Here is a 17,114-nt window from a genome sequence, read left to right on the forward strand (position 1 = left end):
TCGCCATCTGTCGCTGCCTTCTGATAGGAGAGTTCAGATCGCGTCTCACTCTCGCTGTCTTCACAAGGTGGGCAGTTTGTTTGCTACTCGCTTTCAGGCGGAAATTGATTTTTTTATGCTTCAGGGGCCCTATTGTCAAGCAGATAAAACGGGAGGGTTTGGCAGGGGATCTCTGGCAGCGACAGATCTTTTTTTTTTTTGGAGGAAGGAGAATTTCAGTCATTATTTCACACCAAGCACAGAATTGTATGTTTTGTGCTACTCAGGGTTTTATTAGATTGTTTGTTTCGATGCACAGAAGCCTTTCGATTTACTACGGAACTATCACTCAAAACATGAAATTGCACAATTGACTAACAGCATGAAAATGGAACTGTTGCAGTGGGATATTTGTGTTCTTTTGTTTTTAACATGTCAGCGTCTCTCCAGTACAGGATTTTAGCTTTGTTTTAAGTGCCCAAAAGTCTGAATGCTCACCTTTTCAAAAGCTTGCTTTGCCGTTAGCATTTTGTGTCATTGTGGGAGAATCCCGCTTCAGAGTGGTACAGTGTGAATAAGGAGCTTTCCACACCACATACGGAGAGCGCTCTGGCCTTTCTCTTTCTGCAGCTACAGAATTTATAAATACAGACCAGTTAAACCTGTATGACTGTAGCTCTTGAAGGTGCACAGCATTGCTGTTATGAGGTGCGTTTCTTGTCTAAAGCTGTTTCTGTCACTGCCCTCCAAACACATATTTACTGTACTTCACTGTCGCTCCCTGTTTTTTCTGGTCTCGTTTTCCACGTCACCTGAGTCATTTCTGTGTTTTGGAAAAAGTAATGTACCCATGCTGAAGAAAGGGACTTGGGAAGCCATTACAGTTCATTATGAATTGTGACCTGGACGAATAGTGACGAATGAGCTGCACTCCCTTGAGCAGTAATAATTCATTAGGGATAGAGTGTTTGTGGAGTTCTTAAAGGGAACATAAGTTTAAAGAAGAAAGGGAGAGAGCAGAGCACTCTCAAGTGTGATACAATATGAAACCACGAAGAAATCAGAATGCAAAAGGAAGAGCTACATACAGAATGGGCATACTGTACTTCATTGCTCTCTAACGCTCCACTAGATGTCAGTCAAACACAGTAGGGACCGGATACAAAGTGTTAAATCTTTTCTTTTGCATTGCTCTTTTGTCCAGGGGGCAGACGACTGCACTTTATTAATGTGGCATGAAAATTGTGCACTGAAGCAGTTGTGCACGCTGTGCTTAATGCAGAGGGCTGGGGGGAAAAATGTATTTGGTCCACATTTGGTGGTTGTCTTCCAGAGGTCCGGCCTTTTTCTCTCCTCTGTGAAAGCAACAAAAACAGCCCAATTTTGATTGTCCACCTTGATGTACATTTTACAGGTATAACTGTTTCGCAAAAGATTAATGGAAGCTGTATACCATAAACTGTATATACAGTGCCATGTACTATATACCTATATTGAGCGAGGGATGAAAGCCCAGCAGCATAAATAAGCAAGTGCCATTGCTGTTTTTAAAATGATATACCCTGTTACTGTGTTCAAAATAACCTGAGAACTGTGCAGACTTGTGTGTTGCTCGCCCTATATACTGTAAGCGGTTACGCATTAAAATGTGCCTTCCTTAGCCAACTGAGCAGTCTGCTCTAAAGAGCCGCACACTCATCATGTCCAAAACACTAGGGTTCTCCCGACTTCCCTGCAAGCTCTCGCAAACCCCTCAATTTGATCAGATTGAGGTAATGGGATTCGAAACAGGTTTTTCTATTGCTGGAGAGGAACTTGTGCCTGAGGTTGTACTGTAGCTACTGTCTAGAGTGGGTGGCGTGTTGCAGCCTCTTGACAACAGGGCCTGGGTGCACCTCCCCTCCGAGCAGCATCTCTATTGTATGATAGCTTAGATTCTGCCTGATTTCCCTTTGTTCACCCCGGATAACTGCGGTACCGGATCCCTGACCTCACTGATCTGTGGATAATCAGCCTGCTGTCTTAAGATCCCTTTAGAAAACGAAGGCAAGGCGTGAACAGCGTACAGTATCCGTGGCATGATTACGATTTAACCACAAGCACAGCCATCTGCTGGGAGACATCATGCCGGGACCATTTCAGATTTGCTGAAGAAGATTTTGGCACTTTTCAATTACCATTAAAGAACAGCAGCCTTTTGAGCCGTCTTGTACACAAGTTAATCCCTAAGTGTGCACTGAACGCAGATAGGAAACTGCACACACACTCGGGTCTTTTCAATTCCAACCCTACTGAGTTTAAAACGTGTCTATTTAAATGATAGTAGACGGTCAAAAGTAGTTGTTTTTTGGACGGGGGGGGGGGGATCACGTTTTGGACGATAACTGAAAGCAATTGATTGGTAACACACTGTGACAGAACAGCTAGTGCTGGCAATATATAACCCACCGGCTACTTTTAGTTGATCACAGTTCGCATGGCGGAGTGTTTGAAGTTCTGCGCGATTTTTCACCCGCTTCGTAGGTGTTCTTTATTGACCGATTGTGGTCAGACAATGCGGCGGTCATATGCGCGCCTCGCCGGGGTCCCTGCTGGGCGCGGCCCTCCCAGGCTTGCCGCTGTGCGCCGTAATGAAGCCGCCGAGCCCGCTGTCCTTTCCTGCCTGTTTTGCATCGGGGGCTAATCCTTGCCTCCGTGACGCACCGACAAAGATTTACACCCCTTGGCCGTCTGAGCGCATCATTAGAACCCCTACCGCCAGCAGGGGACTTCTGATCATCAGATAATAACCTCCCGAGAGCAGATACTCTTTACAGCCTGTGTGATTTGCATGGGCTGGCGTTGCAGTGCCTAACACAAAGAGATGCGTGCGTGTATTGAACGGGTACAGTCCCTTGAAATCCACCGAGACGGAGGTCTTAGGGGGCATATTATTAGCTGCTTAAAATTCTTCTTATGTAACCAAAGCACAACAGTCTGAAACAAAAGCACTCTGTGGTGAATTTATTGTGTTTACCTGCAGTGAACCACACTGGCAACTCTTTTTAGAGGCAGAATTAGACATTCACGAGAGCTTATGAAACATTGTGCTGGCTTCAGATGTACACGGGGGCTTATTTCTTTGGATTGGAAGTAGAGTGAGTCAACAGCCGCGGTTTTCCTAACAGTGTCACTGCGGGCAAAAATGTGCTTTAAATGTATTTTTGTCATAATCAAAGTTGCATGAAATGTTAACTTTGTTTTCTGCTGTATCCCAATAGGCATTGAAAACCCAACCAATGAGTATTAAAACCAGTAGCGTTTGTTGTGTTTTTAAATGCCTCTTGGTATATATTAGTCACTTAGATGGCGTTGAAAGCAATGACAAACAATGACAAAACAGCAATATTGATTTTAAAAATAAAAATGCATTCGTTGAGTTTGTAGTTCCAGTTTAAGCAGTGGGGACTGGAACTGTCTTCAGGTTAGCCAAAGGTTCGAGGCCAACTCAAGCCAGGGATTGAACAGCTCTAGGATAAAAGGTCCTAACATCTTGAGGTAGCTGATGAAGTGGGGGTGGAGGCATGGCGCTGTGAGGGACTGAAGTCCCTGTTCATGGTTTGCAGGTATCAGTTCTTGCAGCAACAACATACCCTAGATAAATGTTACTTTTTTGCATAGACATTTAGGAAGAATTTAGTCATAGTTCTTTACTTATTTTTTCTGTCAAAAACCATGCACTCTTATTTTATTAAATTTATATGCCTGAAAATGATGACATTTTTATTAATAAACATTGCAAACAATTTTACAAAATGGAACCGCGAGGGTGCTAATCCTGAAAAGAGAATCTCTGTTGTGGGGTTAATGCAATTATGTCCCCTCTAATTTCTCATAAAAGTAAAAAAATTAGAAAAGTACTAATCACTGTCTAACCCAAATTGTACTGAGGTTTTTTTATTTATAACAAACACAAAAATAGAAGTATGTACTGGTGCTTTTTAAAATTTTCACAGCGTGGGTAATGTTTAGGGGTCAAATTGTTAAATTCCATGACGGGCCAGACAGCCTCACTGAGAAGACGTGGTTGACATGACTTACACATTCAGACATTCCCCGAAGAGAGACTGGATACCTCGAACAACTTGCCAGGCACATGGAACACCCTTCCAAAAGTAAACTAGCACTAATTTATTGGCCAAATTCAAAAGTACAGACTTGATAATAAGTGGGGCAATCTATAGTTAATGGAACCCATACATATGGTTAATTTTCATTTTAGGCTGATCTGGCCTGCAGGTTTAATGTGCACGTGTTGACCCTTTCCTGTACAGTTGGGCCATTCCTTGACTCAGGTGTGTCTTCTGCTTCTTCCTTTCCTGCCTGTGAGATGATGAAGGCAAATTATTCAAGTAGATCATCTATTAGTTGCATTTTAGGATGTGGTGAGTTTAAAATGTTTCCAAACCAGTATGGAAAAAAATAAAAGATAAGGATTACTGTCTTATCTTTATTATAGACATTTTTGAAATGTTTGATTTCAGCTTATGAATCCAAAATCGTCTTTCTTTGTTCATGTCGTGTAAAAATGGATTCTGAAAATGTGCTTTTCCTAATAATTTAATGGCCAATGAACTTGGCATTTTTTCTGCTCTCTGTAGTTTTTAAACTGAAAGGATGACCTTGAAAGTAACATTTAAGACCACTTTATTTACATGTGAGTTAATGATTTTCTACTGTTGAACAGACCTACATGATCAGGCCTACTGTACACAACAAGTGTTGCTAACATGACACACCATCAGAGCTTAAAAGGATTTAAATGGATGCTTTGACTTGCATAATGAAACAGGATTATAACCTTAATAGGCTATTTAGTCAGCAGGATTAAGCACACACTTTGTGTGCAGCATATTTTTTTAAAGTTGCAATCCCCTTATTACTGTGTGCTACTTTGAATGTGAAGCTAATCTTTGGTATGGAATGGCTATGAAGTGGAGACAATGTCTCTCTTGGTCTCAGTCTTCATTTTCACTAGTGGTGTCAGAGTAACACACACATGGTGGATGAGGCTGGGGCTCTGTAGCGGATTAAGATGAGGTCCACAGACAGAGAAATTTTAAACTGAGGTAATCTGGCAGAGAAACGACAAGAGCTTTAATACGTGATGAGCAGAGTGCTGGCTTCTTGTACAGTAATCACCACAGAGCATTTCCTTGGGTTTAAACCTGACTCTGATCCCATAGATCTAACCCACAAATAACTGGACCTCAAAACCCTCAAAGCTTTAAACAAAGCCCTTAGAAAAAAATGAGTCTGCTTTTTGGGATTTTTTTTAGATTCAATATTCTTCATCTTATTTGTGATTGCAGTCTGATCTAGGCCTGTTACAAACTGTCCTGGATTTCTATTTGGCCTGTGATACAGTATATTCTTGCATGACTCTGTTGAAAGCAAGGTTCCCTAAATCCTAACATTTTGTGCATATTCCTAAATCCACAACTACAAAAAAAAAGATGAAAAATTAGAACCTTGCATTATAATGATACTGTCAGAAATGCCGAGCTAACCTCCTTGGATAAGAAACTGTAACCCCCTGAAGTCATATCAGGGGTGCGTAGTCGTGCTGAAAGGAACTATTGCTTTACGATGAACTAATTTTTTATCTTTTTGTGTTTTAAGTGTATTAACTATTATTTCTTCCACAAGCCTGCTCTGCCGTTTCAGGAAGTTTTATTTTTCAGAACTTTTAAATTGTGTATAGAGGGAAGGCTTTATCAGGGCATAGGAGACATCTCTTTAAGAATCACTACTCATCAGGAGAAAGGGATTTGCCATTAAAGATTTCTTCATGCATCAGATTGGTGTAGGTTTATAAGGTTTACGGAGTTAATTCTTTCAAATTAAGAGTAGAAAGCATTTCCAATATAAGCACAGGTATGAAAATTCTTTGCACGTGAAATGTCAAGCTTTACATTCTTATTTAATCTTTAACTCTCCAATGAGGCAGTGCTTTTTTTACCAACCACAATCCTGATCCCCGTTGTGATTGCTGCGGGCTCACACTGATCGCCTGACTACGCTGTTCTCATTTCCTAGCAATCGTTTCCATTTAAGATTACTGAACGTCTGAGTTAAATAATAAATAAGATACAAGACATCTGTTGGTACTTGAGTCATACGCAACCAACAGTACCAACAAACCTTGTTTTACTTTAATGCAGGCTTTGCTTAAAGTTACTTCCGAGTCCTAGACGACTAAGAATACTCTTTATAGTAAATGGAAGGCAAGGGGACAAAACTGAATTCTAAGGAATTCAAATTGAACCAGCCTGGTCTCCTTTTATTAAGATGCCACAAAGCAAAATTTAAAAAAATGGAATAAAAACAAACACTACAGTGTGGCATGGAAGACTGAAAAGCGCACACTCATGTTTACAGAATGCTGTTTGGTCGGTATTAGCAACAGGAGTGTCTCACCAGAAGTGGAGTGGAAGCCTATTACATTCTTGCAGGAGAAAAAGGTATACTTCGTGTTTGCCTTTTCTTTAACGTTTTTTTTTTTACCGTAATGAGTCATTTCCTCCATATAAAATTAAAAAACTACATGGTGTGGGTGTGCTACTCCCCTTGACAGGCTATGCATTTTAATATATTTCCTGCAAATGCAAAAACATGGGCACAGCTTGGTGACTTCAGCAGGCTGGTCCTCACACAGAATAAGACGTGTCTCGCTTTGTACATTAATTAGACAGACAACCTGAAGTACAATAGATGTGGGGCGATCGTAGTGCGTTTCGGTAACGTGGAGTGGAAAAGAATAAGTGCTTCTCTGAAGATTCTTTTCTTGCCTAAATAGGGAGAAAAGGTTACCTTTAATGACTGCAGTAGTTATAACAGTACTGTGGTTAGGCCCAGACAAGATCAAATCTGAAAGTAGGGCTTGTGGCATTGTTAGTTAAGTATGCGTTCTTGTCTGCTGGAACATCTCCATGATAATAAGACTAAAAAATTGTGTTTGAATAGATTCAGAGTGACTGCGTTATTAAAAGGTTCACATGCACTCCCAGTATTTCCCAGTTTAGAAACTTACAGTTTCTTCTACATTCGGCCCTCTAATGTCTAATATGTGAAGTGGTTCTACTGCAGATTAAAACAGTACCTGCAAAATAATATGTTCAATGTTTCATGTGTACTCATGATCTTACTGTTTTTCAAGGGTGTGAAAGCTGAATTCTCCCCACTTCACAACCCACACAATTTCTGTGGGAGACATTTACCGTAAACTACACGCTTCACCACTGAAACAGTAACTGAATGAAAGGAAAAAATTCCTCTGCAACTAAAGACAATCATAGAACTAGTGATAAACAACTGAAAACCGAAGACTCTATGGTTAATACTGTTAAATCAGGGCAGAGTTCGAACTTTATTTCAAGATTTGTCTTCTAAAAAGTACATTCCTCCAGAAGAAGGGTTCACCAGCTCCAGTTCTGGAAGGTTGCATTCCTTTCAAATCAGCAGCACCAGAAAAGGGTGGGAAAGCTGTTCAACGACTCTAATGAAGCCAATACTTTGTGGAAATGTTGAGTTTTGTACAGGATGAAAACCTGAAGGACTGAGGCCCTGCAGGATGAGGTTTGGAAACCCCTGTTTTAAAGCATCACGGGTCTGTTTGGGAATATTATCTCAGAAATACTGTATATATAAGGATACTTTATGTCAGCTTCAATTGATTAAAAATGTTTTCAAATGTATTTTTAGATTTAAAAGAGTTTTTATTTATAACTGTAAATGGAACTAACACTCATTTCAGGAGCTTTTGTGACTTAGCTTTGGCAAGTTAATTTACACTTTTATTTTACTAGCTGCCAGTTCTGGTGAACTTGTACAGCACCTTTCCAGGAGTTGATTTTTAAATTAGTGGGGTGATTTCATCAAGAAGCCACACCAGGCTACACCAGGGCTGTAAAGTCCTGGTCTGGCAGGGCCTGGTGTGTCTACTGGATACCTAAGACTCTTTCAAAGCGTCGTACCTGAAGAGCTGTGAGAGGTCATTTAATTGGTCCAATCAAGCCTATAATGAGGTGATTAAGTTCATTTAGAGTTGAGTTAGCTTGAAAATTGCAACCTTCCAAGGCCAAGACTGGTTCCAAATCCTGCTGGTTTTCAAAACCTGCTGGTTTTCATTCCAGCCCACCTCCTTTAGATAACTGAAGCCTTAATCGATCGAAGAAGTTCCTTCATTCAAATATTTGCATTTGTTTCTAGTCACGAGTTTGAAATTGTATTTCACTCACAGAATACAACAGTTAAAGCTCTGACGTGCTTAAGAACTGGGAACAAACAGTTCAAATTAATCTTATTATCTTTAAGTCAACGAAGGGCTTGATTGTGTCACTGAGGGCTCGACCGGATCCAAACCCAGCCAGTGTGTGGGTCACCAGCACCAGGACGGGGAACCACTGCCTTAGACCATAACTAGCAGCACTGTTTCATCGCAGCTGAAAAATGAATGCAGAAGCCTATCAGAAGTGACAAGATGGTCACACAATCCAGAAAACAATTCCAGAACTCTGGATCGTCATTTTTTCTCAGAAACAGGAATGAGCCTGGATATTTGTCAGCAAGAAAAAGTGACTGCGGGTCATTTATTTAATGAATTCCTTTATTAACAAACAATATGTGATATTGGAGGTACTGTACTACCAGCCTTTTTCTGCAATTTCCATTGTCTTCTGCAGTATATCATCATAGACAGACATCACTTTCACACAGCTCTTTGTTATCCAGTCCAATATGCATAATTGCTAAGCTGTACTGCTCAATTAATGTAAGTATAATAATAAATGTTAGTAATTTGCACAGGTGTGTTCTTTGAGTAGAAAGGGATGCTGTTAAATTAAAAAAATCAAGCAAATAGGCATCAGCTGTTACAACGTTTTACATCAGGATGAACATCATGCGATTTGTGGTTTAGGAAAGAGGTTTTAAGGAAAACGTTTGTTGAAAGCAATCGATGTTCTTGAATTCACCCAGGAATCCGTACTATTCACAGGCTTTAGATTCAGGGATTTGAATTTGAATTTGGAGTCTCACACACGGCAGGAATATTCAGACCTTTAGGTTCAGGTCACGATTCTCTTTCGAGGCTAGGAGGAATGGCCCCAGTCTAAGACTGCCTGAACTTGCAGTTACGAATGAGAGGCTGGAGTGGAAGAGGCATAAAAAACACACTCAAGAAAGGCAGGAGCCTCATTTCCACAGGTGCAAACAAGGACTTCTCTGAACTTCACCTTTGCTTAAATGACAGCTCACTGCCAGACCTCACTGGCAACTGGCAGAAATTTTAATAACCATGTCAGAGAAACCTGTCATGAGCAAACACAAAGCAAGAGACAAGAACATTTAAATGTGTTATTCTAAATTTGAATTTATTTGCAATATGAAATAGATCTAGATTATACATCTGACACTGCCCGACATGGATGTTCTTTATCTTAGAGGATAGCTTTAAACCTTTGCTCCATGCCAAATATGTTTATTAGCATTACTTTTGATAAGCTGTACTAATACTGATAAAGTTTTTTCATTGTGCTGTGACCCCTTGGCTGTGACAAATCTTTTCAAAAATAAATTGCGCTAGCAACTATAATTAAAAAAGGAGAAGAAAAGAAGCATTTAAAATAGGACACACCATAGCAAGATAAGTCAGGTGAAAAAACTGCTCTTTTAAATAATACGCTCCCTTAAAGTTATTAAGAAGACGTCACTGTTTCATAACTGAAATTTAGAAAGCTTCTTCTATGCATGTTAGTCATATTTGTGACTGTTAATAGCTGAGTGTTTAATTTAGGAAAAGGATAAGCTTTTTATGTCTTAGAAATACAGAGTTCGAGTTCAAAGTTAATAACACAAAAAACATAATTTTCTGACTCATGTCTCTATGGTGTAGAAAGGATTAACCAAAAGGGTATTATCTGAGATATAGAAGGATAGAAAAAGGTTAAGAAAAAAAAAGAACAGCCTGTCTACTCCTTCTTATTATAACTAATGTCCCAGAAAGTATGATGACTAGATCATTCACACACATTAGGACATGAGCCCCTTACCATTTAAAACAATTTTACTTACAACATTAAAAACAACAAAAAGGACATAACACGTAGACACAAATTTCAAAGGAAGGCCATGTCGTGTTTTCTACAACTGTCTATACAGTGTGGCGTTTTACAGAAATAGTTTAATCTAACACCTACTAGAATTCCTGGAGGCTGTTGATTGTCCTTTATAAGCAGCAGATATTTGCATAAAATCATAAATATAGAAATATTTTCTTGCCTGTATTTGTTCACTTATTTAATAGAGCAATTATAACATGAATACAATAATAAAACACAAACCCCAGATACCTTGTCAAGACTGAGGTAGCCGAGGCTAATTTCGAAGTGTGTTTCTGTGCCACAAACGGTCACATCCAGAGAAAGTTATAGTTGAGGATAACTTTTAGAGTGAACCACTTTTAACACAAATTGGACACAAGTTGTGAGTTCAGCATTAATAGACTCATTTATTTATTTCCACCAGGCCAATAAAAACGTAATAAAAATAAAAAGGCAAGATGAAATTCTTTATACTGATCTCCTGAGATCCTCCGGCTGATTGTTGCAATGAAGGGGAAAACATTTAAATACTTGTCCTGCAATGCAAGTGGAAGTCCTTAAATACTTGTTCTCTTGAAGATTTCTTCATGCAGTCTTCGTGCTAGGGAACTGCATAACCCAAGTAAGACAAGGCATCATCTTGTTACAGCCAGTTGACGTGTCTTCATTTGCAATTTAGAAGACTTGTCTTCTAAAACTGCACTCCATATTAGAAATGTGTCTGCAGCCTAATGTTAAAGCTTCTGTTTTGGCCAGTATATAAAAAGTTTTCAGACCTTGTTTTTCTCTGTAAAAATGTCTTGCTTACCAGTGGTATTGCAAAGATTGTTAGGACTGCTCTGTCAGCATCTTGTATTTAAGGTGTTCTAGTTACACAAGACTACATTCTCTTGGTGTGAGAATTCATTCGGTGACTCTGGGGTAATTTTACGCCACATGGCCTGTTTGTTTTACATATAAAGTTGAGTGGTTGTAAATAAATGCTGCTCCCAACATAAGTAAATCATTTTACATATTAATTCTAATATAAATGAACGATTGTTGGGCTTAATTATTTAAAATCCATTCATGCCGTTTCGCGGCAAGCGACCGACACAGCACAAACACACACATACCCTCACAGCAGAGTCAATTTCCTACCTATTTTGTGGCACTCTTCAGGAGATAATCTGTTTACCACAGTGCTCTGGTTAAATTCGACTCTGGATTCCCTGAAGTTCAGTTAGTGATGCAATTTCCCATTTCCTCTGATGTGCTGCATAATGGGGCTACCGCGTACCGTCCAGTATCAGACAGGTTAGGTTACTGGCTTCGGTGCTGGGTGTCAGATTCAGAGCATGCTAATTGTATACAAGAACGGCTACAAAACACCTAGCTCGTTTGTTGTTGTTTTTGTTTAATTGCTCTTGAAAGAATGCAAATATCGGTTTTAGCAACACGGCTGGGAAGCTTGTTTGCCTACTGTACACCCTCGACCATTTGTGTATAGCAGGGTGATAACATTATATCCGAATCACGTCATTAAAAAAAAATAGGTGACAGGTGAGGAGTTTGCCATATTCGAGGACATATTTTGAAGGATAGGTAATTCGGAAGAAACAAATGCATTTTTCTGGTGTCCTCGACGAACAGAGTCGAAAACCTGATGCAGGGAATGCACTGTTGTATTTCTGAATACATTTTATTGGGGGGTGTTTTTGTTAAGATGCGTATTGAACAATTTAACAACAAGTGGTTTGCGTACTGGCAGAGGAAAGTACCATAGTTGTGGTGAGACAGCGAAGAGGAGAAAATAACCTACTGTCGCTTTAAGGGCTGAGCGGTTTGTAATTTACTGCCGAGGCGAGTTTCGCTCAGATCTGCTTGGGAGCTGCAGTTGCACAAGAGCGGCCGAGCCGTACCTATTTCCTCTTGTCATAATTTATTAGAGGTAGACGGGGAAAAAACCCCAAGATAACCACTGATTTCCCGCCGCTCTCCATTTGGGATTTTAACACGCCTTCAGCGTGTATGTTGAGCGATGTAATATTAACAGCTGAAGGTAAGTTTTAAAACAGTTCCGTTTGATTTTGCAACTTTGGCAGCAAAGGGATGCGTCAGGTGTAACACACCTGGTTGGACCATACTAAATAGGCCAGCCTTAAAGTTTTAATTAAACGCTGCCTGTATTTTTTTTTTTAGTTCAGCACTAATTTCTATTTTCTCTCTCCGACACAGACCAAATCTTGATCTTTGGGGAAAAGCGGCTCTTTTTTATTTAAAAGGGGGAGCGTGTCGCACTCCGCTTTATTTTGAACATGAAAGGACTGAAACCCCGTCGCAACGTGGAATTAGTTTTGCCCAGGTCCTGTTACGTGTTGCCTTTCCAATAGCTGCGATTCCCCTGGCTTTAACAGGTGGAATTACATCGTTTCTCCCCTTCCTAATACGCCTGGCTTCGTGGAAGTGTTATGGGGAATCAGGTTGAAAAACTGACTCATTTAAGTTACGCAGAAGTTCCGACGGCGGACCCGAACGGTTTGGATACGGAAGACGGTCCCAGAATCGGGGTGTCCTACATTTTTTCCGCGGATGACGACGATCTGGATGATAACGTTGGTGGAGCAGACACGGACCCGAATCAGGAAGAGAAACAGTATGACAAGTGCAACGAACTGGAGTGTGCGATTTATTACCGAGACGAGTGCGTGTACGACAAGAGCACCAAGACCGGGGACATGGGGACGTACTCCCCCGAAAATCTGCTGAACAAGTGCAAGCCGGGCGACCTGGTGGAGTTCGTGGCGACCACCCAGTATCCCCACTGGGCTGTGTACGTGGGGGACTTTCAGGTGGTTCATCTGCACAGGGCTGAGATCAAGAACGATTTCCTGACGGACGCCAGCCAGGGCAGACGGGGCCGGGTTGTGAACGACGTGTACAAATTCAAACCCCTGAGCCCCGACGTGGTGGTGCAGAGCGCCATGGAGCAGGTGGGAGCGAAGGACCGGGAGCTCAGCTGGAGGAACTCGGAGTGTTTCGCCGCCTGGTGCAAATTTGGCAAGCGGGAGTTCAAAATCGGGGGAGAGATCCGAATTGGCAAGCAGCCCTACCGGTTAAAAATCCAGCTGTCCGAGAAAAAAAGCCACATGCTGGAGTTCCAGAGTTTGGAAGACTTGATCATGGAAAAGAGGAGGAACGATCAGATCGGCAAGACCGCCGTGGTCCAGGAGCTGGCGAACCACCTGAACTGCGAGGAGGAGATCAGGACCGAACCCAATGGGAACTGATGGATTAAAACGGACGACTGGGCAGTGGCGCTATAATAGCCCCCATGGGCGACTCACTGTTAGGTTTTATCAAATCACACGTGAAAGGAAAAAGCTGATTAGTTTTGCTACGGATTTAACTAGTTTTGTACTGGGCTGTATTGAACCAAAATGTGCTGGCCTGTACACTTCAGGTTTGGACACCTCGAGTGGACGAGAAGGCTTATTGCAGACGAACTTTTGTAGTTAAAGTATAAAACTCACTGTTATCTATTAATAATTATCTGTTCACATTGCCTCCCCCCCCCCCTTTCACAGACTTTAGTTTCCCTCTTTGAAGTCAGGACATTTTACACTGTTTCACGATGCTAATGAGTTAATGATTATTTTTAAAATTTTCACTTTTGCTTTCTGTTTTCACAGTATAACCACAATGTTATTGTCATGCTAAAAATGAAAAGGTATAAGAGAGTAATAATCATCCATACTTTGGCTCAAGAAAAATACATATCTAGCAGTTCATATATTGGCAGTTGTATGTTCATTTCATAGTGAACGTAGAACCATAAGCAAACGTTAACTACAAATTGCAGTTAAGAGACAATAATATCACAGCTTTAACTTAAAAAATCTTTAAATCCAGCTGTGCATTCATTTGAGTGGCATCCAAACAATAGGAGACCTAAGGCTCATGTCCTTATACAACATCTATAGTGTTTTATAACATTAAAACTTAATAAAAGGTGAAGTGGCTTTTCAGCTCAAAATATCTCTTGTTACGAGACTACAAGAGCATGGTTTTTCATACATATGAATAGAATTTAAATTTTCAACATGAATATTTAAAAACCCCAGCAGTTTGAAGTATAGTGTTAGACCTTAACTTTAATACCTGACAGTTAGATGACCTTTAGTATACTGTAGCTTGAGCAGACATGCTTGATAACACCTTTAAGTACAAAAAAAAACTTTAGTCTGAATTTTCAAATGTCTGTACCTTTTAAAACACCTTCTAAAATGAAGATTGTGATAATATCATAAAAGATTGTGTAACAGAGGTGTTACAGGACAGCTTTGCTCAAGCTCCGATGGGATCAAAATGTGAATAATCTCTGGCTTCACGCTTGGTTTAAAGAAATGCAGATCTCTCCTCAATACGTCAATAACTGTATATAATTATACAAACAGTATATTTTTAAATCACCTTTTCAAGTCCAATTATATGTGGACATAACTGGTGAGCACCATTACTTTTGATGTGACTTGCAAATGGAATAGTAGGTTCATGTGAAAATTAAGTAGCTGCCACCTACATGCAGGCAAAGCTGGGACAGAGCTTAAAATAGAGACAGTAAAGTTGCAAGCGGTAAAATAGATTTTATTTTCAGTAACTTCTAAATACAGTTGGACGGTCAAAGTCTGTTGGCAAAGGTCTCTTCAGGGCTGTCCGTGTACTTGAATATGCTTCAGCCTCTGACGCAGAGTATTAATATCATTACATTACTCCAGGAGCACAACCACTGGCTTCACTGAGTAAAAGTCATGTCATGGTCTAGAAAATATAATGTTCGTACTTTAATTTGGTGTAGTTGTTCAGCAAATGCTCATATTCCGTTTCTACTACCGGTCTCCTCTCCATTTTGTTGTTATCAAAAACTAGAGCAATAATTCTCCAAACGAATGAGTACATTGGCCTTCAGCAACCAGTGACTTGCACCTGCGCAAAAGGCAGAAAAAGGCTGAAGGCCTTTTGCACCCGAATTACTGTTACTACTGTAAGTCAACATTTTAAAGAGGTAGTAAAGGGGAACTCTGCATTTAGACTGTTCTGAAATTTAAGAAATAGATTGTTAACTTAGTTTGGTGCAAAAGTATCTAAACTAGAAGATATAATAACCCAAATATGAAATGACTGATATATATATATAAAAGATTTTTCAATGCGGGGCCAAAAGTATCCCTAAAAAACCAAAACCAGGGTCTTGGAGGTTAATTCTCAAGATTGAGCTTTTAATTTAATAGTTGTTTGGGTGCATCTCTTGAACATTGGACAACATATTTGTAAAAGCAATAAAGCAATAAAGACGAAAAACGTTGGCTACATCTTCAAATCTCTTGTTTAAAGCACGTCAGGAAGATTAATGCAATAGTGTTGAGAATCAGCTCTGAAGAGCTTAGTTTTGGGAGAGCTTATCATAACGTAATCAGAAGAAGGTAATGGGTATTGAACTCTTTCCACTCTGTTATTCTGAACTTGTTTGGGTGTTATTTTGATTCATTTCAGCTGATGAACCTCCTGACAGAGCTGTGTTTAACTTGCATATTAAAAGCCAGCAGGCTTCTTAATTGTTAGGTCTTCAGAGATGCAAGCATCTTAAAAGCCTCTCTGGGGACTGATATTGAAGTAAAAGGGTGTTGTGACATATTTCAACATTGCTTTAAATAATATGAATGGTCATCTCTATTCAGGCCACAAAAGATATTAATTAATTAAGGGATTCTAGGCCCGAATATTTTTATACTTTCATGACTTAAAAACAAGATCTGTTTTTTTTTAGCATTGTTGCCCTGTGAAAACAATAAGAATTTGATTTCTATGAAACCATAATCAAAAGTCACTGAGTAAACAGAGGAGTGATGCTGGGAAACTGCCTTAGTAAACTGAGACAATTAAGTTGTTACCGCTGGCACTAAAACGGGATTAATCACTAACCAAAAACAATCTGGTTACCTGTGTTACAACCTGAAGTGTGAAATGATTGCGGTTGTTAAAGGTCAGCGAATGGTTCGGATCTCTCAAGCAGTGTGGAGGGGTGGCCAGGGCTCTGGACCTGTAATCACAAGCTTCTGGGCCCTGTTTGCCTGGGTGGAGACACAGCCGAGCGTTCACTCCGATCGCTCCAGTAAAATACCCAGCTGTGTAGGTGGGTACAAAGTCACTGTGGATAAAATCATCAGCCAAATAAATTAATAAAACGATTGTCCTGTGCTATTTAATGGTTTGTATTTTTCCAGTGAACCGTTGGCACTTGCCATGTGATGTTGCTGTTACCTGCTTTCAGGGGCTGTTGATTGTAAGTAGCTTTTAAAGAGGAATATGACATCAATAGGTGTATATTAAAAACATTTTCGTGCTTGTCCACAGGTTCAAAGCCCGTTCAAATGTATTAAATTATTTGGGGATCATGATTCATTAGTAAAAATATTTAATATCATATTGATGGATTTAAAAGACCCGTTCATGCAACATTCTGTTCAAGTGATGTAACTGCAGCATCTCACTTGTCCTCGTCAGATCCCTGTCTCCCTCCTCTATTGGCTTTCCCGGCTTCCTACGATTATGCATAAGCACAGTACATTTGGAATCTAAAAGGCAGAACCTGTAGAACAATCTATTATGCTCAGCACAAGCATGCCAGCTGTTTTGGCAACATCTTGATGATACAATTTAGCTGATTGATGGATAAAGATGTATAAATTAACCTGGCACGCACTCCACAGATAATACCTGATTTCTTTTTGTGTGGCATTGCATCAATGTCCTGAAATGCATAAGGTTTTACATAAGCAACTAACAGGCAGCTAGTTGCAGGAAACTGGAAGTTGCAGACTAAGGCCAGGTCTTATTTTCAATAATATTCCAAAGTCTCTGTGGTGGGCCTTCAGTTTTTCAAGAAACTGATGAAATGATGAGATGTTTTGAGTATTGTAAAGATCAACGTTCACGGATTCGGTCGTTCGTGAG

The 17,114-nt window shown here is 40.1% G+C and overlaps 1 protein-coding gene across 1 annotated transcript; it reads left to right on the plus strand.

Moving 5' to 3' along the window:
* Nucleotides 1-11,976: 11,976 nt before the first annotated feature.
* LOC148823053 (protein LRATD2-like) lies at nucleotides 11,977-16,366 on the plus strand. Its single transcript, XM_088929645.1, has 2 exons — nucleotides 11,977-12,162; nucleotides 12,339-16,366. The coding sequence occupies exon 2, from the start codon at nucleotides 12,572-12,574 to the stop codon at nucleotides 13,388-13,390; it is 819 nt and encodes a 272-aa protein (XP_088785771.1). The 5' UTR covers nucleotides 11,977-12,162; nucleotides 12,339-12,571; the 3' UTR covers nucleotides 13,391-16,366.
* Nucleotides 16,367-17,114: the final 748 nt, after the last annotated feature.

This window comes from Atractosteus spatula, chromosome 12 (assembly GCF_055471065.1).
Source record: "Atractosteus spatula isolate fAtrSpa1 chromosome 12, fAtrSpa1.hap1, whole genome shotgun sequence".
In the NCBI taxonomy this organism is placed as follows: domain Eukaryota; kingdom Metazoa; phylum Chordata; class Actinopteri; order Semionotiformes; family Lepisosteidae; genus Atractosteus; species Atractosteus spatula.

Coding starts and splice junctions, on each gene's coding strand:
- LOC148823053 (XM_088929645.1), top strand. CDS start 12,572: ATGGGGAATCAGGTTGAAAAACTGACTCATTTAAGTTACGCAGAAGTT.